The sequence below is a fragment of the Pristiophorus japonicus genome, chromosome 5 (genome assembly GCF_044704955.1).
Source record: "Pristiophorus japonicus isolate sPriJap1 chromosome 5, sPriJap1.hap1, whole genome shotgun sequence".
NCBI classification, from domain to species: Eukaryota; Metazoa; Chordata; class Chondrichthyes; family Pristiophoridae; genus Pristiophorus; species Pristiophorus japonicus.
Window position 1 is genome coordinate 71167446 of NC_091981.1, and position 24565 is coordinate 71192010.

Genomic DNA, 24565 nt, shown 5'->3' on the forward strand with positions numbered 1-24565 from the left:
AGATTCCACTGTTGATCACTATCAGACACTCCCTGAGGAACTAAATAAAAGGACAAGTGATGCAGAGACATTCAATAACATTTCAACTCATATCCAGACCGTCTCTTGGGTTGTACATGTTTAACAACAAGTCTAATAAGTTTATTTAATCATATTTTATACCAATCATTCAACTGTGCACATACTAAAAGCTTTTGTAATGACAAGAGTATTGACTATGAACTGAGATCAGCATAGAAATATATGAGATTTAACAATTACAATTTTTAATCTAATAATTCTAAATGTTTTAAATTGCAGTTTTATATCTGTAAGATGTATGCTCCAGGTTGGCCAAGAGCTGAAGCAGTGGAACATAGATTTGGGAAAAGTTCAGTTCAGTTTGATTCCACACAGGCTTTTCCTGTGTTTCACTGGGCTTTTTAAACAAAATTTTGAGATTTTATCCTAAATCACAGATCATTTTTAAACATAAGGTTTCATTGCCATTTTGCTGAGATAATATACATTTCAATTTACAATGGTGCTAAAATTATAATTCCTTTTTGATGCAAACAAGGCCTTCTTCTTAGGATTCTGAAATATTTAATAGCATGTGTCACTTGCAAACCAGGTTTTGAGTGGATTTAAATTTTGTAGTTTTCTATATACACCAATCCAAAGGAACACTGTGCTTTTAATTGGGGACCGTGAGCACCGACACTGGTGGCATCTAAACTCAGCTAGATAGATATTTTAGTCTGTTCATTTTCAGTATTCTCCAGTATCATATCTGAAGGGGTGAGCTAATCGGTCAGGGTAAGAGTTTGTGGAATAACTTCCATATCTGTAGCTTTCCAGTCCTTCAGTCTGCTCTGTTTTATTGTGTCCTTCCTGTTGATAGGCTGTGGCTGATTTGATCATGGCATTATCTTCTTGGAACTTTGCCTCAGGGTAACTGGTGGGAGATATGGTGTCTACCAAGTGATTGCAGTTTGGAAGATTTTTGGCATCACAAATGTTGTCGCCAAACTTGGTCACAGGTTTGTAAGTTTGGTAGGAAACCTTAGTAGTTGTGGTTATGATAGTTTGCAAAGCTGAAGGGGTAGACCCAGTGCCACCTAACCTGCAGGGGTATTCTCCATTGTAGTAATGACTAGCATTGGGTGTGATATGTCCACACTCATTCCTGTCCCCGTATCCTCCCTTCAATATCTGCTTCCACCCATGATGTTTACTTCGCCCATCAAAGTTCCGATCATGGACATTCAAAGTGCCCACACTATGCTGGGATCCATGAAGTTGCATACACATCTTTCCTGAGTCAGTCTCAGACTGTATATTACTTGAATCTTTATAAAGAGCTGGGTAAGAGTTGGAGCCCATGTAACTAGGCATAGCAAAATCATAGCCACAGGATCCTCGAGGTACATAGATCCTTGGGTTGGAGGCTTTCGGAAGTGATGAAGCTGTTTCCCCTATACTGCTGCTGGGATCATAAACAGGCTTGAAAGGCTCTGCATTTTGAAATGGTGAGTAATGATGTGATGGAATAGGAAAGTTTGGTTCTGCAATTATGCCAAATCTATCTGGAGCTTCCATACAAGGCAAGTGGTGGAGGCTGCTGAAGGGACCACCACTGTCATGGTATCGATTTGCCTGCAGAGAAGCAAATAACATAAAGATTAACTATAATAAAAAGTGCAAGAAATCTAGAAAGTTTGTGCTTCACATTTTACAAGTACATGATGTTAAGAGACTGCTCGAAATGCCGTCATTTACCAGCAATAATATTTGTCTTTCTGTAAAGTACAGAAATTTCTCTCTAGAAAAAGGTTGCTTTAAAAGTAAATCCAACTACAGGTATTTATAAAATGTTGCCAGTTTTCTAGTGACACAAAGTTTTGTCATTTTGAGTCTCCCTGAATCCAGAATCAGTCTGGTGACATGATGACTCACACTACCAGTGTTGCGCACTTAGGGCGATATTTTCTGCTGTTTAACCAAAATGCTAGAAACAGGAATTAAAACTGAAAGAAAACTACAGGATACATTGAAACCACCATATATTCTTGTTACTCCCCATTTTTCACCTGCATAACAAAGGTTTGTGAAATTAGTAAAAAATTTTTGTTGAAAAATTGCATTGCTTCTTGAAGCCCTATTAATTAGCTTCCACAGAAAAATACGCCAGTTTTCTACTGAATCATAGTGTTATGTATACAAACCTCACCAATGTGAAAGACTTGCCACCAGGGGGCACATCTGTGGGAGACCTAAGGGTCACCTGTGCACCCTGGACTTGCAGGTATAAAAGGCAATCCACCATGCTGCTTCCTCACTTCAGAGCTACATTAAAGAGACCAAGGTCACAATGGTTTGAGCTTACAACACAGTCTTGTGGAGTTATTCTGAACATAATAATTGACGACGAGTTACAGATCACGAGCTTTCACGTGGTAATGGCTGCCATTGGTATTCTTGAGAGATTTGTTGAGGTTGATGATTGGGAAGCCTTCTTTGAGCATCTCGACCAGTACTTCATGGCCAACGAGCTGGACACGGCTGAGATGGCATTCAAGCGCAGGGCGATTCTCCTCACCGTCTGTGGGTCTTCAATATATGGCCTCATCAAAAATCTGCTGGCACCGGTCAAACCAACGGACAGAGCTGTGCATGCTGGTTCGGGAACACTTCAAGCCGAAGGAGAGCATATAATGGCCAGGTATCGCTTTTACATGCACCATTGCTCCGAGGGCCAGAACGTGGCGAGCTTTGTCGCCTTGCGGGACAGTGCGAATTTGCCGGATCTTTGGGGAAAATGTTGTGGGACCTTTTCGTGCTTGGAATCGGCCACGAGGTCATTCTTCGCAAACTGCTGTCTGCCGAATCCCTAGATCTGAGCAAGTCCATCACGATAGCCCAAGCTTTCATATCCATGAGCGACAACACGAAACAGATATCTTCACAGCATCGAAGCTCACCGGCAAGTACTGTGCATAGAATAATGCCTTCAGCAGGCAGAACTGTACATGGCAGGGCCTACACGACCGCAGAGGCCAGGCCTAGGGTGATTCAGAGGCTGCTGTGGGGTGTGAAAGCGTATCCATTAACACCATGCTGGCGCTGCGGGGGCAGTCATAGAGCCCATCAATGTCGATTCAAGCACGACGTGTGCAAAGGCTGTGGAACAATGGGGCATCTCCAGCGAATGTGCAAACGACCTCTGACTCACCACGTGGCAGAGTCAGCAGAGGACGTTGAACGAGCAGGAGAGGCAACTCAACCTGAGGATGAAGAGGAAGCCCTCCGATAATGTTAAAAGTTAAACTTTTAACTTTTTGGAATTGGACACGGGGGCGAGTCAATCAATCATGAGCCAGAAGGCTTTTGAGAAACTGCGGGGCAACAAGGCACAGAGGCCAAAACTGAGCCTGATTCACACAATGCTGCACACTTACATCAAAGAACTTGTACCTGTAATCAGCAGTGCAGCAGTGAAAGTACCCGACGACGGAATGGTGCATGATTTAGCACTATGGATTGTACCAGGCGATGGCCCAACGCTGTTTGGCAGAAGCTGGCTAGGAAAGATCTGAATGAACTAGGACGACATCAAAGCTCTGTCTTCAGTGGATGGCGCCTCGTGTGCCCAGGTGCTAAACAAATTAACGGCGTTATTTGAGCCAGGCATCGGCAGCTTCACAGGCGCCAAGGTGCAGATCCATCTTTTTCCTGGACCACGGCCCATCCATCACAAGGCCCGTGCAGTCCCATATATGATGCGAAAGAAAGTCGAGATCAAGCTGGACAGACTTCAACAAGAGGGAATCGTATCACCAGTCGAGTTCAATGAGGGGGCCAGTCCAATCGTGCCGGTGCTAAAGAGCGATGGGATGGTCAGAATCTGCGGGGACTACAAGGTAATGATCAACCGAGTCTCGTTACAGGACCAGTACCCACTACCTAAGGCAGAGGACCTAATTGTAACGCTAGCAGGGGGAAAGTCGTTCACCAAGCTAGATCTAACCTCTGTTTACATGACACAGGAGCTGGCTGAACCGTCAAAGAAATTGACGTGCATCAACACGCACAAAGGATTGTTCGTGTACCACAGCTGCCCCTTTGGGATTCGCTCAGTTCTGGCCATCTTCCAGAGGAACATGGAGAGTCTGCTGAAATCGGTTCCATGCATTGTGATGTTCCAAGACGACATCTTGATCACTGGTTGCAACACTACCGAACATTTGCACAACCTGAAAGAGGTTCTAAAGCGACTGGAAAGAGTGGGGCTCAGGCCGAAACGCTCCAAGTGTGTTTTCCTGGCGCCAGAGGTCGAATATCTGGGGAGAAAGATTGCAGCAGATGGCATCAGCCCCACGGACTCCAAGAAGGAGGCCATCAAGAATGCACCCAGACCACAGAATGAGGTGGAGCTGTGTCTGTTCCTGGGACTCCTCAACTATTTTGGTAACTTTCTACCGGGGTTGAGCACTGTGCTGGAACCCTTGCATTTATTGCTACTCAAGGGTGACAACTGGGTTTGGAGTAAATCTCAAGAGACAGTCTTTATTAAGGCCAGAAACCTGCTATGCTCTAACAAGTTACTTGTATTGTATGACCTATGTAAACGTTTAGTACTAGCTTGTGATGCGTCGTCGTACGGGGTCGGTTGCAAGCAAATGTGTCAGGCAAATTGCAACCGGTTGCATATGCGTCCAGAAGTTTATCCAAGGCTGAAAGAGCCTACAGTATGGTTGAGAAAGAAGCGTTAGCATGTGTATACAGGGTTAAGAAAATGCACCAATACCTATTTGGTCTCCGGTTCGAGCTCGAAACCGACCACAAACCGCTTACTTCACTGCTCTTAGAAAGCAAAGGAATCAACACCAATGCTTCATCCCGCATCCAAAGATGGGCACTAACATTGTCTGCGTATAACTATGTAATCCGCCACAGACCAGGCACTAAGAACTGCGCTGACACCCTCAGTCGGCTACCATTGCCCACCACCAGGGTGGAAATGGCGCAACCCGCAGACTTGGTTCTGGTAATGGATGCTTTTGCGAGCGAGGGGTCACCCGTCACGGCTCGCCAGATCAGGACCTGGATTAGCCAAGACCTTGTGCCAAGAACCGGTTGCATCCTGGTTCCCAGGGAAATGCAAGATGAAATTAAGCCGTTCCATTGACGTAAGGATGAATTGTCCATCCAATCGGATTGTCTCCTGTGGGGGAATCGCGTGGTTCTGGCAAAAAAGACCGGGAAACATTTATACGCGACCTACACAGTACCCACCCAGGCATAGTCATGATGAAGGCTATCGCCAGGTCGCACGTTTGGTGGCCCGGTATTGACTCCGAATTGAAGTCATGCATACACCAATGCCACACTTGCTCACACTTGAGCAATGCACCTAGGGAGGCCCCCCTGAGCCTGTGGTCATGGCCTTCCAAACCGTGGTCCAGGGTCCACATAGATTTTGCTGGCCCTTTTCTAGGAAAGATGTTTCTAGTAGCAGTGGACACTTACTCTAAATGGATTGAATGTATAATAATGTCATCATGTACGTCCACTGCCACCATTGAAAGCCTTAGGGCCATGTTCGCCACCCATGGTTTGCCCGACGTCCTTGTTAGTGACACTGGACCGTGTTTCACCAGCTCGGAATTCAACGAGTTCATGACCCGCAATGGCATTAAGCATGTCAGGTCTGCCCCATTTAAGCCTGCATCCAATGGTCAAGTGGAACGGGCAGTCAAAACCATCAAACAGAGCTTGAAACGCGTAACGGACGGCTCCTTGAAGACCTGGTTATCTCGGGTCCTGCTCAGCTACCGGACACGCCCTCACTCGCTCACCGGGGTTCCCCCTGCAGAACTGTTAATGAAGAGAACACTCAAAACCAGGCTCTCCTTAGTCCACCCGGATCTCAATGATCAGGTAGAAACCCGGCGTCACCGGCATAACGTGTACCACGATCGCGCGGCTGTATCATGTGACATTGAGGTTAATGATCCTGTGTTTGTTCTCAATTATGATCACGGTCTCAAATGGATTGCTGGCACTGTCTTAGCCAAGGAGGAGAATAGAGTGTTTGTTGTTAAACTGTTGAATGGGCAAACGTGCAGAAAGTACTTGGATCAGACCAAACTGTGATTCACGGACAACCAAGAACAATTTGAAGAAGACTTTACCATCTATGATCCACCAACACACACCCAACCAGCAATCGCTGTCAACCACGAGGATGAACCCACCATGCCCGTCAGTCCGATCAGACCAGCCGCGCGGCCGTGCAGCAATGATCCGACCGACTCACCCAGGCCAGGACTTCAACTCAGGAGATCGACCCGGAGAGCGCCAGATCGCCTCAACCTGTAAATAACTTGTACATAAGACTCTGGGGGGCGTGGGGGAGCGGGGGGGGGGAAGTGATGTTATGTATGCAAACCTCACCAATGTTAAAACTTGCCACCAGGGGGCACACCTGTGGGAGACCTAAGGATCACCTGTGCACCCTGGGCAAGCATAAAAGACAATCCACCATGCTGCTTCCTCACTTTGGAGTACATTAAAGAGACCAAGGTCACAATGGTTTGAGCTTACAACACAGTCTTGTGGAGTTATTCGGAACATAATACATAGAATCATAAAAATTTACAGCACGGAAGGAGGTCATTTCGGCCTATCGTGTCCGCGCCGGCTGAACAAGAGCCATCCAGCCTAATGCCACTTTCCAGCTCTTGGTCCGTAGCCCTGTATTCACTTTAAGTGCACATTCAAGCACCTCTCAAATGTGTTGAGGGTTCCTACCTCTACTATCCTTTCAGGCAGTGAATTCTAGACCCCCACCACGTTCTGGGTGAAGACATTTCCCCTCATATCTCCTCTAAACCTCTCCCCAATTAATTTTAATCTATGCCCCCTGGTTGTTGACCCCTCTGCCAAGGGAAACTGGTCCTTACTATCCACTCTATCTAGGTTCCTCATAATTTTATATATCTCAATCACATCTCCCCTTAGCCTCCTCTGTTCCAAAGAAAACAGACTCAGCATCTCCAATCTTTCCTCATAGCCAAAATTCTCCAGTCCAGGCAACATTATTGTAAATCTCCTCTGCATCCTTTTCAGTGCAATCACATCTTTCCTGTAATGTGGTAACCAGAACTGCATACTCCAGCTGTGGCCTAACCAGTGTTTTATACAGTTCAAGCATAGCCTCCTTGCTCTTGTATTCCAAAACTCAATTAATAAAGGCAAGTATTCCATATGCCTTCTTAACCACTTTATCTACCTGGCCTGCTACCTTCGGGGATCTGTGAACCTGCACTCCAAGGTCCTTTTGTTTCTCTACACTTTTCAGTGTCGTACCATTTAATGTGTATTCCCTTGCCTTGTTAGACCTCTCCAAATGCGTTATCTCACACTCATCCGGATTGAATTCCTTTTGCCACTGTTCTGCCCACCTGACCAGTACATTGATATCTTCCTGCAGTCTGCAGCTTTCTTCTTCATTATCAACCACACAGCCTATTTTAGTGTCATCTGCAAACTTCTTAATCATACCCCCAACATTTAAGTCCAAGTCATTGATATATACCACAAAAAGCAATGGACCCAGCCCTGAGCCCTGCGGAACCCCACTTGATACTGGCTTCTAGTCACAAAAACACCCATCAACCCTTTGCTTCCTGCCTCCGAGCCAATTTTGGATCCAACTCGCCACTTTGCTCTGGATCCCATAGTCTATTACTTTCATGACCAGTCTGCCATGTGGGACCTTATCAAAAGCTTTGCTAAAATCAATATACACTACATCATATGCACTGCCCTCATCGACCCTCCTGGTTACCTCCTCGATAAATTCAGTCAAGTTAGTCAGCCACGACCTTCCCTTAACAAATCTATGCTCACTGTCCTTGATTAATCCATGTCTTTCCAAATGAAGATTTATCCAATCCATCAGGATTTTTTCCAATAATTTTCCCACCACCGAGATTAGGCTGACTGGTCTAGAATTACTCGGTCTATCCCTTTCTCCCTTTTTAAACAAACGTACACCATCAGCAGTCCTCCAGTGCTCTGGCACCGCACCTGTAGCCAGAAAGGATTGGAAAATGATGGTCAGAGCCTCTGGTATTTCCTCTTTTGCTTTTCTTAACAGCCTGGGATACATTTCATCTGGGCCTGGGGATTTATCCACTTTCAAAGTTGCTAAGTCCCTTAATATTTCCTCTCTCACTATGTTTATCTCATCTAATATTTCACACTCCTCTTCTCTCATTGCAAATGAAAATGACCAGGTAGGAATTAGTTTATCCCCGGAGCTGGCATTAGTTCAATGATGGAGAAGTCAAATGTTCAGCATAGATTTTGCTGAAAATATTATTTAACTTACTCTGTGTTGCCATTTGTAAGAGAGGACTGCCCAGGAGGATAAGCTTCATTGGAGACTAAGCACCAACCCAGCAACAAGGCTGTTAAATAATCCACTGCTCTGATCTGCATTTTAATCAGTTGAGTAACGCTTGGCACAGGACACTTTTAACAAATGAGCACTAAACTGGTGGATTAGCTTTTGTCCTGCTCAGCTATATATTTCATTATCATAGGCAGAGTTAGATTAAGAATTCTTGGACCTCTCCGCATCGTCTGCATAAACCCCCCATCACACCACCCACATAACCCACAAAACCACCTCTCACAATCAATTACCACCCCATCAGTCTAATCTCAATCATCTGCAAAGTGATAGAAGGTGTAATCGATAGTGCTATCAAGCAGCACTTACTCAGTTTGGGTTCTTCCAGGACCACTCGGTTCCAGATCTCATTACAGCCTTGGTCCAAACATGAACAAAAGAGCAAAATTGGAGAGGTGAGATGAAAGTGACTGTCCTTGACATCAAGGTAGCATTTGATCAAGTGTGGCATTGAGGAGCCCTAGTATAATTTAATCAATAGAATCAGGGGGGAAACTTTTCACTGGCTGGAGTCATATCTCGCACAAAGGAAGATGGTTGTGGTTGTTGCAGGTCAATCATCTCAGCTCCAGGACATCGCTGCAGGAGTTCCTCAGGGCAGTGTCCTCGGCCCAACCATCTTCAGCTGTTTAATCAATGACCTTCCCTCCATCTTAAGGTCAGAAGTGGGGATGTTCGGTGATGATTGCAGTGTTCAGTTCCAATCACAACTCTTCAGATAATGAAGCAGTCCATGCCGTTGTTACCTCTAGACTTGACTATTCCAACGCACTCCTGGCTGGCTTCCCACATTCTATCTTACACAAACTTGAGGTCATCCAAAATTCGGCTGCCTGTGCCCTAACTTGTACCAAGTCCCATTCGCCTATCACCCCTATGCTTCCCGTTAAGCAACATCCCAATTTTAAAATTTTTATCCTTGTTTTCAAATCCCTCCATGGCCTCGCCCCCTCCCTATTTCTGTAATCTTTAAAAAAACAATTAAATCTTTCCTTATTCAAAATACATAAACATTATTATACAAAAACAACCATTCCATGTCAGCGTTTACCCTCCAAATAGGTTCTAATTTTTTTAATTTATAAATGTTATCGATTATTAATTTCAAATAGCAATGTTGTCCTTGAAATAGCAGTGAAGGAAACTGTACCTCCCAGCGCACAGCTAGTCTGCCGTTTGGGGTGGGAGGGGGACAGGAGGTAGGGCATGAGGTGTGGATAAGTACACAATGACGCCTGAATCTGGAGGTTTAGCTGAGAACAGCTATGTGCAGTATATCAGGCACATCATTACCATCCATCTGAGCAATTAGCAGAATATCTACCCGATTGCGACATTGATACCAAAGTTTGAAACAAATCTCCTCTGATGCATCGCCTACCTCTGATTCCATATGCCTCTTTTTGTGTGCAAAGTGTGGGGAGGACATTCGTCTCTTAACAGCACTTCTTCTTGCTTCTGTTTCCGATTTACTCTCCGGTCTCGGATGGTCATGTACTCCTTTAGCCTGTGTATTTAATATGTAAATGTTGATCAATTTGGCCCTTACATAGCCCCTGACAGGCAAACATTTTTATTTTACATTATGGAGAAATGATTTGCTTTAAAAAGTTTATAAAGTTATATATAATTAGGCTGACCCATAATTTCATATGATAGCACATGGAGAATATGAAAATAGTGATATTTATTATAATTATTTGCTGTCAGTAAGATAAAAAATGAAATTTGACGCAATGGCTAATAGCACAATTCAAATTGCTTCGTCTCTTCTTCTTCTTCTTAGGCAGTCGCTCGGAGTTGAGGATAACTTGCTTCCACACTAATATGAGTTCTCAGGTGACTGAGGAGACCAATGCGGGATCTTAAGTCCCTGCCACAAATGAGGCAGGTGGTGGTTGAAGGGACGGGTGGCTGGGGTGCTTGGGTTGTCGTGCGCTCCTTCCGCTTGGCTTCCGCGAGCTCCCGGCGAAGAGACTCCAGGTGTTCGGCGCCTTCCAGGATACTTTTCCTCCACTTTGAGCGGTCTTGGGCCAGGGATTCCCAGGTGTCAGTGGGGATGTTGCACTTTTTACAAGGAGGCTTTGAGGGTGTCCTTGAAGCATTTCCTCTGCCCACCTGGGACTTGCTTGCCATGTCGGAATTCTGAGTAGAGCGCTCGTTTTGGGAGTCTCGAATCGGGCATGCGGACGCTGTGGCCTGTCCATCGGAGCTGATCGAGCGTGGTCAATGCTTCAATGCTGGGGATGTTGGCCTGAGCGAGAACACTGAGGTTGGTGCGCCTATCCTGCCAATGGATTTGCAGGATCTTGCGAAGGCAGCATTGGTGGTACGTCTCCAGCGCTTTTGAGGTGCCTGCTGTACATAGTCCATGTCTCTGAAACATATAGGATGGCAGGTATCACTACTATTCTGTAGACCATGAGCTTGGAGCCGGATTTGAGATCCTGGTCTTCAAACGCTCCCTTCCTCAGGTGACCGAAAGCTGCACAGGCACACTGAAGGTCGTGTTGGACTTCATCATCAACACATCTGCTCTTGTTGACAGTAGGCTCCCAAGGTATGGAAAATGGTCCACGTTGTCCAAGGCTTCGTCGTGGATTTTGATAATCGGGGGGCAGTTCTGTGTGGCAGGGGCAGGTTGTCTTACGGATGTTTAATGTAAGGCCCATACTCTCGCCACTTCAGTGAAGATGTTGACGATGGTTTGGAGTTCGACCTCCGAGTGTGCACAGACGCAAATATCGTCTGCATACTGTAATTCAATGACAGAGGATGGGACGACCTTGGATCTGGACTGGAGGTGACGGAGGTTGAACAATTTCCTGTTTGTTCTGTAGATTAACTCCACTCCAATGGGGAGCTTACTGAGGGTGAGGTGGAGCATTGTAGCAAGGAAGATCGAGAAGAGCGTTGGTGCGATGACACAGCCTTGCTTGACCCCGGTCTCCACGTGATTTGGATCTGTGGTGGATCCATTGGTCAGGATCACGGCTTGCATGTCATCGTGAATCAATATATGAAACCTGGTTATACTAGGGAAAGCTTTCAAGTGCATGCTGCTGGCATGGAACCTCATCTATCAGCAGCACCTGTCAGGGAACTGCAGACATGCTGCCTGTAATTTTTCCATCTAATGGACAGTAAATCGTAGGAAGTGTGCCAGTGATTTCCCAGTATGCTCTTCTTGTGAGCAAGGCTCAGGCTGGGAGCAAATACATAAAATTTACTATTTACTCACTTGCTCCTATTATATAACAATATTACATTAAACAATTTTATAATCTACATATGCCAGAAGACATTTTTGTCTGTCGTGTGCATGCCCATTCATCTGTTATTCTCTGTGTAATACAGTTGTCAGTTTTTTTTCAGTGTAATATTTTCTCACTTTCACATACTGCCAGTTCCAGCCATTATTTATTCTTTGTCCTTGTCATCTATGACAAATTAAATTAAGGCCAGAAAATGTTGGAAACACTCAGCACGTCAGTCCAAGTCTGTGGAGAGAACAGGTAAGTTAACATATCAGGTGTAGATATTTCGTCAGAACTGGGTTTGAGATCTAACGAAGGGTTAAACTGAAACCCTAATTTGTCTCCTCGCTCCACAGATGTCAACTGTCCAACTGAGAATTTCAAGCATTTCCTGTTTTTGTGTTGGATTTTAGTCTATATTATGCAGAAATGGTTGTTGACAGCCTCAGTCCGGTTTCTATTAGTCATCACACTACAACACATAAAACCGCCGCTATTTTAGCAATCTCACTCAGATAGCCTAGAGGACGACTGGTGTGGGAAATGGAAAAGAGTGCAACTGTTTTCTCCTGGGGTTGGGCTTAAGATACATTATTAAGGCAGAGTAGAGGGAATCCATCCTATTCCTGGGACTGAATGATGCTGAACATGAATGTCTGAATTGTTCAATTCTGTAATACTAGGGAATGTTGTGGTCACTTTCACCAAAGAAGAAAACCAAAAATATAATGAATGCAGCACTACAGGTAGAGAAATCCATCTCAATTATTTAAGTGAATCCATTCCCAGGATTTGATAGGAGTACAGTGGCATTTCAAAGTGGCAGAGGAAAGTCCTGCCAGATTTCTCACATTACAACAGTAACTACACTGGCTATAAAATGCTTTGAGACATCCGGTGATCGTGAAAGGCGCTATATAAATGTAAGTCTTTCTTTCTTTCAGATTGAACTTGTGCTACCTCAAATAGTTCTACAGAATTTTCAGGCTGTAAACTTTATTGTGGCTGACAAGGTTGAGATAGTGGGCTAAAAATTCCATTGCGGCGCTATGGGTGCCATTTTGGGTAGAAAATGGTGTCCGAGCCATGCGCGCTATTCTGCAAAATCCACTGTTCTCTCATTCTTTGAGCCACCAAGACAAACTAAAGGATGTCTATTGGGTGACAAGGGCTATCCAATGACCACCTGGCTCATGACTCCGTTCCGCAACCCAACTACATGTGAGCATCATGCGTACAATGAGAGCCATGCTGCCACATGGAATCTGATAGAGCAGACCATTGGTGTCCTTTAGCAATGCTTCTGCTGCCTGGAGGAGCTCCGCAGTACTCACCAGAATGCGTCTCAAGATTCATCGTGGTCTGCAGCATACTCTACAACCTCGCCATCATGAGGGAACAGCCCTTGCCACCAGGCATACGGTGACCAGCTGAGAAGGAGGAAGAGGAGCAGGAGGAAGTGCAAGGAAAGAGACAACCCAGACAGCCCCTTTCTTCCCAGGCTGTCTGTGATTAACACATCCAATTGCGATATGAGTGAACACAGCCCAAATTCCCCATTCAACAATAGTCCCACGCCTTGCCTTCCTTCTGTTACTGACCACACAGCATTCTCTTGGCCACATTGCCACCACAATAGAAGCATTCCAATCTAACTTTATCCATCAATCTATCCAATATTACCTAACACCCTCGTGCATTCCCTTAGTGCCTGTCTTCAGTATGCCTTTGCCTGTCCTAGTGCTCCTATTGAAGGGTTGCAAAATTCGTCGGAAAACCCCCCCAGTGTTTGGACTCATTGGAAAGGAAATTTAACGTGGAACTATCTACCAGAAAGTTTGAGATCCTAAAATGCAAATGGAAGAAACTACGAACTTTAATCGAATTTGGGATTTTACAAAACAGATTGAGTTTGTGTGGGCAGGGCTAAAGAACTAAAGGATAACGATCCTGCAAAGAAGCCAGTTTTGAGTATTGAAACTGTCTGGGGTATTGAAACTAAAGCAAATTGTCTGGAGAATTGTGGAGACTCGAAAACCCTTCTCTCTAGGAGACATTAACATAGCAACAACTGACCCAGAGTTAGCTAACCACCATCCCGATCTGGAAAACCATTCCAGCCCATACATAATAATAATGGCACATCCAGCCTGCATGAAAACCCCAAGCACAGACAGACACTGCAAATACCAAAGCTAATATTTCCATCAAGAAAACAGATTTAGAAGATCAACACATCCGAGACAGGTTAACATTTAATGAGTTCGCCAAAATATGACAAAGAAATATCAGAATCCTGGCTGATTTGGTGCAAAGGTTAGAACAGCTCCAAAGGTGTAACTAGGCCCTGCTTTAACAAATGCAATGCTCATGCTTTTGCTTCTGAAGACACTGCTAGGGACGCTTAGCAGAAAATATGCACACAGCAGCATAGCATATAGAGGATCAAGAAGGGAGAAAGATCACCGCAGCAGTTTTAACTAGCTTCTCCAGCCTCGATGTCCTGAAATCAGAAAAAGGAAGGAAGAACATCACAATCGCAGCAGCAACTGACCACAGCCAACGTGGTACCACCAAAAACACCGCGCTCGACCAACTTCGAAACAAAACTCCACAGGAAGAAACGGAAGAATCGAAAATTTCCACTCTACAACCTAGGCCTGACTACCAACAGGTGAAAACATTACCTAAAGAGACTTTGAACCTATTTCTAACGAAAGAAAGTGGGTACATACCCCATAGATCCAAAACACGCCCTACCACATCAGCGGACTCCACCCAACTGAAGATTGCGCAGTAAGAGGTCCTCTACGACGTTCGGGGTATGGCAAGCAGAACCTACAGAATCCAGTGAACCCCGAAATCATGAACCACCGCCAACTACCAGTAAAGGATCGGTGAGCATAGTCCCTGTTTGCCCTGGAGTTTAACCTCGTCAGTGTTAGGCATTGGGAGGTGGGAGGTGTATTATTCACTGTAACCCCTTTGAATGTGTGATGCACTGTTCTTTACTTGAGTGATTATAAGTTTGACATTGTATTTTCTTGCCTTTAATAAAATCAAATTTCTTTTGCACCAAACCAGTTGTCTCTTGCACTTTATCACATCCCCCAAATAAATCCAGAGTCTAGAACCCAGGGAGTGGGAGTGATTCGAACCGCTCAGAAGGTCAGAGGTGAACCTGACCCCACACACCACCCCCTACACTATGCAGTGCTACCCCAGTGGCTGCAGCATGGCTGGTGAAAGCTGCTGACTTTCAGTGGGGGAGACTGCAGATGGCCTTGCAAGACGACCTCGAGCATCTCTGGGCCTAGTATGCCCACTGCAGACTACATCACCAGTCTGGGCTGGCTGGCTGACAGGAAACAGTAATGTTACTGGCAGACTGCTGTCATCCTGAGAGAGGACAGCAGGTTCATCCTCTACAGAGCCACTGCCACCACCACACCCCTCGCCAGGGCAGCGCCTCAGCAATCCTAGCCATCTGTTGGAGGACAGACTGCTGGACTGCTGTGATACCCTGGAAGTCTAGCCATGATGGCAGCAAGCTGAGCCTGTATGAGAGCAGTCTGAGGTGGCATGATTTCAGTTTCAGCTGCAGTACTCAGACTTAGGGTGGCTTATGCTTAAGCTGTAATGGAAGCTGAAACATCAGCCATCAGATGCTACATGATGGTTACGTCCACAAGTGCGCTAATGGATCTGCCCACCCCTTCCATGCTGGAAAGAATGGGCTGCAAGCTCTGTGCAAAACCCTGTGTAAGATTGGTGCCAGACTTCTCCATGCTCCATGACATTGCACTCAGCCTTTCTGGCAGGGCTGTGAATGCACCAAGCATTTTGTTGTGCATACCCATCAGCATTCTTCTGTAGCCTGCCCCATTGAAGTGCTCACCTGAGTCCTCTGCAGCAGAACTTGTGTGCAACCCTTTCCACCTGCCCTGGCTGCAGCCCACTCACGCCCGGTGACTCACCACATGCAGATCCCAACTCTAAGTTACCCTCTAAATTCCATGCAGTGCCAGTATCTGAGCTGGTGGCTCCGAGTGTCAGATCGAGTGATGGTGTTGCTTCTTCTTCATCACCCTCCTTTCACTCTTCTTCTACAACCACTGACTGGGCAGGTTGGATTTCTTGGCTATCCGAAGTGAGAAAGGCACAAAGGTACGATTGTGTTGAGGGGAGGAGGGGAAAGCAAGAGGTGCATGCTTACACCATATGCAGATTGTAAATCAGAATGAGAGAGGATGGGATGTAAGAAGAAGGAAATCGTATGATGATACCAGCATCTTTTTCTGTTTCAGCCCTGCTGCTGACCACGGGCTCAACCATGCCCCTCCCAAGAATGGCCAGCACCATCTCCTCCAAGGGGCCTGTCCCCCGCCGATTAGTTTTTGCTGCCTCTGGTTATGGGTCATCTTTTCCTGCAACAGAAAGGGAAGTGTGTCAGTGAATGTGGTGCAATGTATTTAGGTGATGTCCCTGTCATGGTTGAAGAGCTGACAGTGTGTGTGCAAGCTGTGAGATGTGGGTGTGTGGCTTGCAGCAGTGGTATGTGTGTGAGTGTGAGATGGAGCATGCAAATGTGTGGTCTGAGCAATGATTGATAGAGGTTGTTGATAGCTGAGTGATGGAAGTATGGTAAATTGAGTAGTGTGTGAGGTTATTGGTGCAGTTTGTGGGATATGGCATTTGAAAATGAATTCACTGACCTTGACTACTCATGTGAGTTCATTAAACTTCTTCCTTCATTGCGTCCACGCCATCAGGGCTACACTGCTGGCATACAAAAAGCAGGAAACTATCGACCAGTTAGCCTAACTTCTGTGGTTGGGAAAATGTTGGAATCCATTATTAAAGAAGCAGTAGCAGGACATTTAGAAAAGCAAAATTCGGTCAGGCAGAGTCAGCATGGATTTATAAAGGGGAAGTCATGTTTGACAAATTTGCTGGAATTCTCTGAGGATGTAACGAGCAGGGTGGATAAAGGGGAACCAGTGGATGTAGAATTTGAACTTCCAGAAGGCATTAGACAAGGTGCCATATAAAAGGTTACTGCACAAGATAAAAGTTCACAGGTAATATATTAGCATGGATAGAGGATTGGCTAACAAACAGAAAACAGAGAGTCGGGATAAATGGTTCATTCTTGGTTCAGCAATCAGTAACTAGTGGTGTGCCGTAGGGATCAGTGCTGGGACCCCAACTATTTACAATCGATATTAACGACTTGGAACAAGGGACCGAGTGTAATGTAGCCAAGTTTGCTGACAATACAAAGATGGGAGGAAAAGCAATGTGTGAGGAGGACACCAAAAATCTGCAAAAGGATATAGACAGGCTAAGTGAGTGGGCAAAAATTTGGCAGATGGAGTATAATGTTGGAAAGTGTGAGGTCATGCACTTTGGCAGAAAAAAAATCAAAGAGCAGATTATTATTTAAATGGAGAGAAATTGCAAAGTGCTGCATTACAGCGGGAACTGGGGATACTTGTGCAAGAAACACAAAAGGTTAGTATGCAGGTACAGCAAGTGATCAGGAAGGCCAATGGAATCTTGGCCTTTATCACAAAGGGGATGGAGTATAAAAGCAGGGAAGTTTTGCTCCAGTTGTACAGGGTATTGGTGAGGCCACACCTGGAATACTGGGTGCAGTTTTAGTTTCCATATTTACGTAAGAATATACTTACTTTGGAGGCAGTTCAGAGAAGGTTCACAAGGTTGATTCCAGAGATGGGGGGCGTTGTCTTATGAAGAAAGGTTGAGTTGGTTGGGCCTCTACTCATTGGAATTCAGAAGAATGAGAGGTGATCTTATCGAAACGTATAAGATTATGAGGGGGCTTGACAAGGTGGATAAAGAGAGAATGTTTCCACTGATGGGGGAGACTAGAACTCGAGGGCAAAATCTTAGAATAAGGGGCCGCCCATTTAAAATTGAGATGAGGAGAAATTTCTTCTTTCAGAGGGTTGTGGATCTGTGGAACTCACTGCCTCAGAGAGCTGTGAAAGCTGGGACATTGAATACATTTAAGACAGAAATAGACAGTTTCTTAAACGATAATGGAATAAGGGGTTATGGGGAGCGGGCAGGGAGGTGGATCTGAGTCCATGATCAGATCAGCCATGATCTTATTGAATGGCGGAGCAGGCTCATGGGGCTGTATGGCCTACTCCTGCTCCTATTTGTTATGTTCTTATGTTCTTATTCACCACAGTGGCTATCTGCTCCCACCGCACTTTGGTCTGTTGCCTGGAGGGCCTCCTGGCCCCCGGTGGAAAGAGGTCCTCTCACCTCCTGTTGAGCTTCTGCACCAAGGCCTCCAGTGCTGCATCGGAGAACTTTGGTGCATGCTCTCTCCCCTGTTTCTTCCTCAGCCAGTTGAATGAGCTGCTGCAGGCAGATTGTATCTCCCCTTTAAGAGGTGCAAACTGTCTTTAAGTAGTGCAGGCTAGCTTTAATTGGTGTTAGCCTCGCACGATCTTGGACCCCCTGCTGAACATTCTGTCACTGGGCAGCGCATTCAAGATAGGGCTGAACACCACAAACATGAAAAATTCGTGCTGCCTGCATTCCTCCGAACGGGCATGGGTTGCCAGCACATCACGATCGCTCCACCTGTTTCGGGGGTAAAATGAATTTCGAGGCAAGTGCATCTTATTAATTAATTAAATCTAGATAGTACAAGTGTAATTGGAGTTCCGTATGTCAGAAATAATTCAATATTGACATCCACCATAAAATCAGTGGAAATCAGTGTTTGTGCTAGTATTTCATGTCTATCCATGCTATATTTATATCTTTTATTTCAGATTTATTGTCTTCAAATCTCTGGAAAAAAAGAAAGACTTGCACTTATATATCATCTTTCATGACCGCCGGACATCCCAAAGTGTTTTACTGCCAATGAAGTACATTTGAATTGTAGCCACTGTTGTAATGTAGGAAACACAGCAGCCAATTTGTGCACAGCAAGCTCTCACAAACAGCAATGTGATAATGATCAGATAATCTGTTTTTTAGTGATGTTTGAGAGAGCAGATGGGGCCTCGGTTTCATGTCTCATCTGAAAATTAGCACCTCCGACAGTGGAGCACTCCCTCAGTACTGTGCTGGAATGTCAGCATAGATTTTTGTCCTCAGGTCTCATGAAGTGGGACATGACCCTCAACTTTCTGACTCAGAGGGAAGGGTGCTACCAAATGAGCCATGCTGACTCATACCTACTATTTGGAGGTGCATTACTTGAGATGTAGTAAATATTTGTATTTGTAAGCACATTTTGTAAGTCTTGCCATCTATTGCCCATCTCTAAGTTGCCCTGAGAAGATGGTGGTGGGCCTCCTTCTTAAATCACTGAGTAGCATTGGCATCTACCCACTGATTTGGAAAATTGCCCAGGTATGTACGGTCAACAAAAAGCAGTACAAATCTAATCTTACCAATTACCATCCTATCAGCCTACTCCCAAACATCAGCAAAATGAAGTGATGGAAAGGCTATCAAGCACTTATTCACCAATAATCTCCTCACTGATGCTCAGTTTCCACCAGGGCCACTCAGCTACAGACCTTAATACAACCTTTGTCCAAATATGGGCAAAATAGCTGAATCCCAGAGGTGTGATGAGAATAATAGCCCTTGACAGCAAGCAGCATTTGACAGAGTGTAGCACCAAGGAGCCCTAGTAAAGCAGAATTCAATGGGGATCAAGAAATAAACTCTCCACTGGCTCGAGTCATACTTGGCACAAAGGAAGAGGGTTGTGGTTGTTGGAGGTCAATCATAGCATCCTAGGACATCGCTGCAGGAGTTCTTCAGGGCCTCATCCGAGGGCCAACTATCTTCAGCTGCTTCATCAATTACCTTTCCTCCATCATATGCCAGAAGTCAGGTTGTTCACTGTTGATTGCAGTATTCATTTCCATTTGTAATTCCTCTGTAAGTGTCAGCCATGGCTCATTAGGTAGTACACTTGCCTCTGCATCAGAAGGTTCTGGGTTCAAGTCCCACTCCATAGACTTGAGCACAAAAATCTAGGCTGACAATCCAGTGCAGTACTGAGGGATTGCTGCACTGTTGGAGGTGCCATCTTTCAAATGAGATGTTAAGCCGAGGTCCCATCTGCTCCTTCAGGTGGACGTATAAGATTCCATGGCACTATTTCGAAGAAAAGCAGGTGAGTTATCCCCAGTCTCCTGGCTAATATTTATGGATCCAGTTATTTGCACCGTGTTTCTGGTTGATTGGCACTCCATTATCACATGACCTGATTAATGATTGGTCCACTCGGATGATAAGCCACACCCAGCTGTTTCTCTGGAGTGTGTAAATGGAACCACCTAGCCCACGTTCTGAGTGACTTTGCAAAGTATAATTTGAGCCATTCTGACTTCAGAACTCTCCTTCAAGCAGGACCTCCCCTCCCCCCCGCACCATAGATGGGGCATTGTGTGTGGGTCATGGATTGTCAACACTTTTATTGGGTATGAATGAACAGTGACAGTGTTGTGACTTCCAGATTTCATCCACTGTGAGTGTAAAGGGGGTTGGAAGAGCGTGATACATATTCCCTGAGTTCCCTCTCTCCCCTCTGATCCCCCCTCCCGCTTCCCCATCTTTCTCTTCCTCCCATATCCCTTGATTCTCCTCCCATCTCTTTCTCTCCCCATCCACCTCCTTCCTCACCTCCTCCCTATCTCCCTATCTCTCTCCCCCGCCGCCTCTCTCTCTCTCCCCCCCCCGCCACCTCTCTCTGTTTCCCGCCCGTCACCTCTTTCTCTCTCTCCCCCGCCCACCTGCTGCCACTCTCCCCCCCCCACCAGCCCGCACGCCTCTCTCTGTCCCCCCGCCACCTCTCTCTCCCCCGCCGCCATCTCTCTCTCATTCCCCACTGCATTTCTCTCCCCCGCCCACCGTCTCTCTCACTCCCCCCCAGTCCGCCTGCAGCCTCTCTCCCCGCCTCCCACCCGTCGCCTCTCTCTATTCCCCGCCCCCACCTCTCTCTCTCACTACCTCTGATGTTTTCGCTCCCACAAAAGGCCACAATAATGCAAAAGCTGGAAGCAATATTTCAGCAGCGGACTCTATGTGGACTCATCGGTGCCCCACTTCCGGTTCTGGTTTCGGGTCCGAGGACTCTGCATGCGCGAAAGGCGTCGGGGGCAAAGTCCAGAGTACGCAAGCGCAGAGAAAACACAGTGCATATGAATATTTATCCCTCAATTAATATCACTAAAAACAGATTATCTGGTCATTATTGTGTTGTTGTTTGTGGGAGTTTACTGTGTGCAAATTGGCAGCCATGTTTCCTACATTACAACAGTGACTACATTTCAATAAAAAATACTTAATTGGCTGTAAAGCGCTTTGGGATGTCCAGAGGTCATGAATGGCACTATATAAATGCAAGTCTTTCTTTTCATCTTTTTTTTTGATAAAGAAACAATGCATCCATGCAGCAAGACCTGAATTACATCCAGGCTTGAGCTGATAAATAACAAGTAACATTTGTGCCACACAAGTGCCAGGCAATGACCATATCCAACAAGGGAGAGCCTAACTAGTTCTCCATGATATTTAATTGCATTACCATGGATAGGTTTCCCACCATGAACATTCTGAGGGTCACTATTGACCAGAAAGTCAATTGGACCAGCTACTTAAATACCATGGCTACTAGAGTAGGTCAGAACCTGGCTATTCTGTGGCAAGTGGCTCATCTGCTGTCTCCCCAAAGCCTTGCCACTATCTAGAAGACACAAGTAAGAAGTGTGATGAAATACTCTCCACTTCCCATCCACCATCCTTAAACATCGACTCCCTCCATCATCGGTACACCAATGTTTACTAGCCATAGGATACACTGCAGCAACTTGCCAAGGCATTTTTGCTAACACCTCCCAAACCCGCCACCTCGACCACCTAGAATGACAAAGGCAGCAGGTGCATGGGAACACCATCACCTCCAAGTTCCTTTCCAAGTCACACTCTTTCCTGACTTGGACATAAGAACATAAGAAATAGGAGCAGGAGTAGGCCATATGGCCTCTTGAGCCTGCTCTGCCATTTAATACGATCATGGCTGATCCGATCATGGGCTCAGGTCCACTTCCCTACCCGCTCCCAATAACCCCTTAATCTCTTATTGGTTAAGAAGCTGTCTCTATCTGTCTTAAATTTATTTAATGCCCCGGCTTTCACAGCTCTCTGAGGCAGCGAATTCCACAGATTTATAACCCTCTGAGAGAAGACATATGTTGCCGTTCTGGGTCAAAATCCTGGAGCTCCCTACCGAACAGAATTGCGGGAGTACTTTCATGGACTGTAGTGGTTCAAGAAGGCGCACCACCACCTTCTCAAGAGCAACTAGCAATGAACAATAAAAGCTAGCCTTGTCAGTGATGCTCCCGTCCCGAATGAGGAAAAAAATAGAAAATTATGTAATAATTTTTTTTTAATATACAGTAGGTGCAAATTATAAATTTAGATTGTTGCTCTGTGACAACTGTTCAGTGCAAACTAAAATAGTAACTCCATAAACTGCCTTTTGTCTAGTGCCTGATTACATGAGTATGTTATAACAGTTTTCTTAATGAGTTTGAGCACAGCACAAGTAGATCAACAAATGGCATCATTAATTGAGTTTAGATGTTTTACACGGCATTGATGTGTCAGTCATAATCCCCATACCAAGGCTAAGAATACACAGTGACTGGTACATATCTGGTGCTATTCACATAATTCAAGAGAGAAATGGACAAAAATACCAACAGATGCAACATAGAAACATAGAAACATAGAAATTAGGTCCAGGAACAGGCCATTCGGCCCTTCGAGCCTACACCGCTATTCAATAAGATCATGGCTGATCATTCAACCTCAGTACCCCTTTCCTGCTTTCTCTCCATACCCCTTGATCTCTTTGGCCTTAAGGGCCATATCTAACTCCCTTTTGAAAATATCTAACGAACTGGCCTCAACAACTTTCTGCGATAGAGAATTCCACAGGTTAACCATTCTCTGAGTGAAGAAGTTTCTCCTCTTCTCGATCCTAAATGGCTTACCCCTTATTCTTAGACTGTGACCCCTGGTTCTGGAACTCCCCAGCAACAGAAACATTCTTCCTGCCTTTGACCTGTCCAATCCCATGAGAATTTTATATGTTTCTATGAGATCCCCTCTCATTCTTCTAAATTCCATTGAATATAAGCTTAGTCGATCCAGTCTCTCCTCATATGTCAGTCCTGCCATCCCAGGAATCAATCTGGTGAACCTTCGCTGTACTCCCTCAATAGCAAGAACGTCCTTCCTCAGATTAGGAGACCAAAACTGAACACAATATTCCAGGTGTGGCCTCACCAAGACTCTGTACAACTGCAGTAAGACCTCCCTGCTCCTATACTCAAATCCTCTAGCTATGAAGGCCAACATGCCATTTGCCTTCTTCACTGCCTGCTGTACCTGCATGCCAAACTTCAATGACTGATGTACCATGACACCCAGGTCTCGTTGCAGCGCCCCTTTTCCTAATCTGTCATCATTCAGATAATATTCTGTCTTCCTGTTTTTGCCCCTGAAGTGGATAACCTCACATTTATCCACATTATACTGCATCCGCCATGCATTTGCCCACTCACCTAACCTGTCCAAGTCACCCACAGTCTCTTAGCATCCTCCTCACAGCTCACACCGCCACTCAGCTTAGTGTCATCTGCAAACTTGGAGATATTACATTCAATTCCTTCATCTAAGTCATTGATGTATATTGTAAATAACTGGGGTCTCAGCACTGAACCCTGCGGCACCCCACTGGTCATTGCCTGCCATTCTGAAAAGGACCCATTTATTCCAACTCTCTGCTTCCTGTCTGCCAACCAGTTCTCTATCCATGTCAATACATTACCCCCAATACCATGTGCTTTAATTTTGCACACTAATCTAACATGATATGTGTGTGCCATGGTACAACTGATGTCAGCCTTGTTCTACAAATGGAGTCAGATTTACCACACTTTCCCAGTCATTGGGTAAAATATCTAGTCCCCTTTAACAAGATATCGCCAACTTTAACATTGCATTGTTCTACTTTCTGTTTCTTTCTTGCTATTTTTACTTTCAATGTACATGTATAATCCTTGCGGACTGTCCATATTTCTCTTTTTATTTTGATATTGATATTCCAAGTATCTCTTCGATTTGTTTTTCACTTCATGATAAAAGATTGGTGACCAAGGCAAATAGAGCCAGACTGATCTCTCATTTGCTAAATATACTTGTTACTGAGTGGAAGAAGTAATAAAGGGAGAAGAAAATGCATGACACACCTTCTTGTGCAACTGAACATGAGTGGTGTCAATAATAATTAGGTGGGATCGACACCATTTAAATGTAGGAGTTGTATAATTGCTTACATCAGATGTGTAATTATTTTACATTTATTAGAGGAGGCAGCTATTTATGATCTTTCTGGGAAGATTAAACCTGAGTTGGGATTTTCTCCATTTTCATGAATTCATTATGCACAAGAATTACAAACTTCACAGCTGGATTACTAACATTCTTTGCAATTATATTAGTTGCAATTTGGTTACTTGGGAAGTGTGAGAGGAATATTATCACAGGAACATTGCCACTAATTATTCACAAAATTGTCTGCACGACAATCACACTCAGCCGCATTTTGCTTGATAGCTTTTTAAAATCTACCAAAAATTGGGTAATTAACACATTTGCTGCAGAAGAAGAAAGCATGAACCTATATGCCACCACAAATATCAAATATGGAGCATTAAGTTTGAGTGAGTTGGTGCGATGGTAGAACAGGCTGAAGCAACACCAC

General features: G+C 45.1%; 1 protein-coding gene across 1 annotated transcript in view; it reads right to left on the bottom strand.

Annotated features, from left to right (window-relative positions):
• Positions 1–315: 315 nt before the first annotated feature.
• gcm2 (glial cells missing transcription factor 2) overlaps positions 316–24565 on the bottom strand; it is a 62893-nt gene continuing 38643 nt past the window's right edge. The window contains exons 4-5 of the mRNA XM_070879879.1: positions 9846–9971; positions 316–1638 (exon numbers count right to left, since the gene is read on the bottom strand). Of these exons, the coding sequence (XP_070735980.1) occupies positions 751–1638; positions 9846–9971 (1014 nt within the window). The 3' untranslated portion in view covers positions 316–750. The remainder of the gene's footprint in view (positions 1639–9845; positions 9972–24565) is intronic.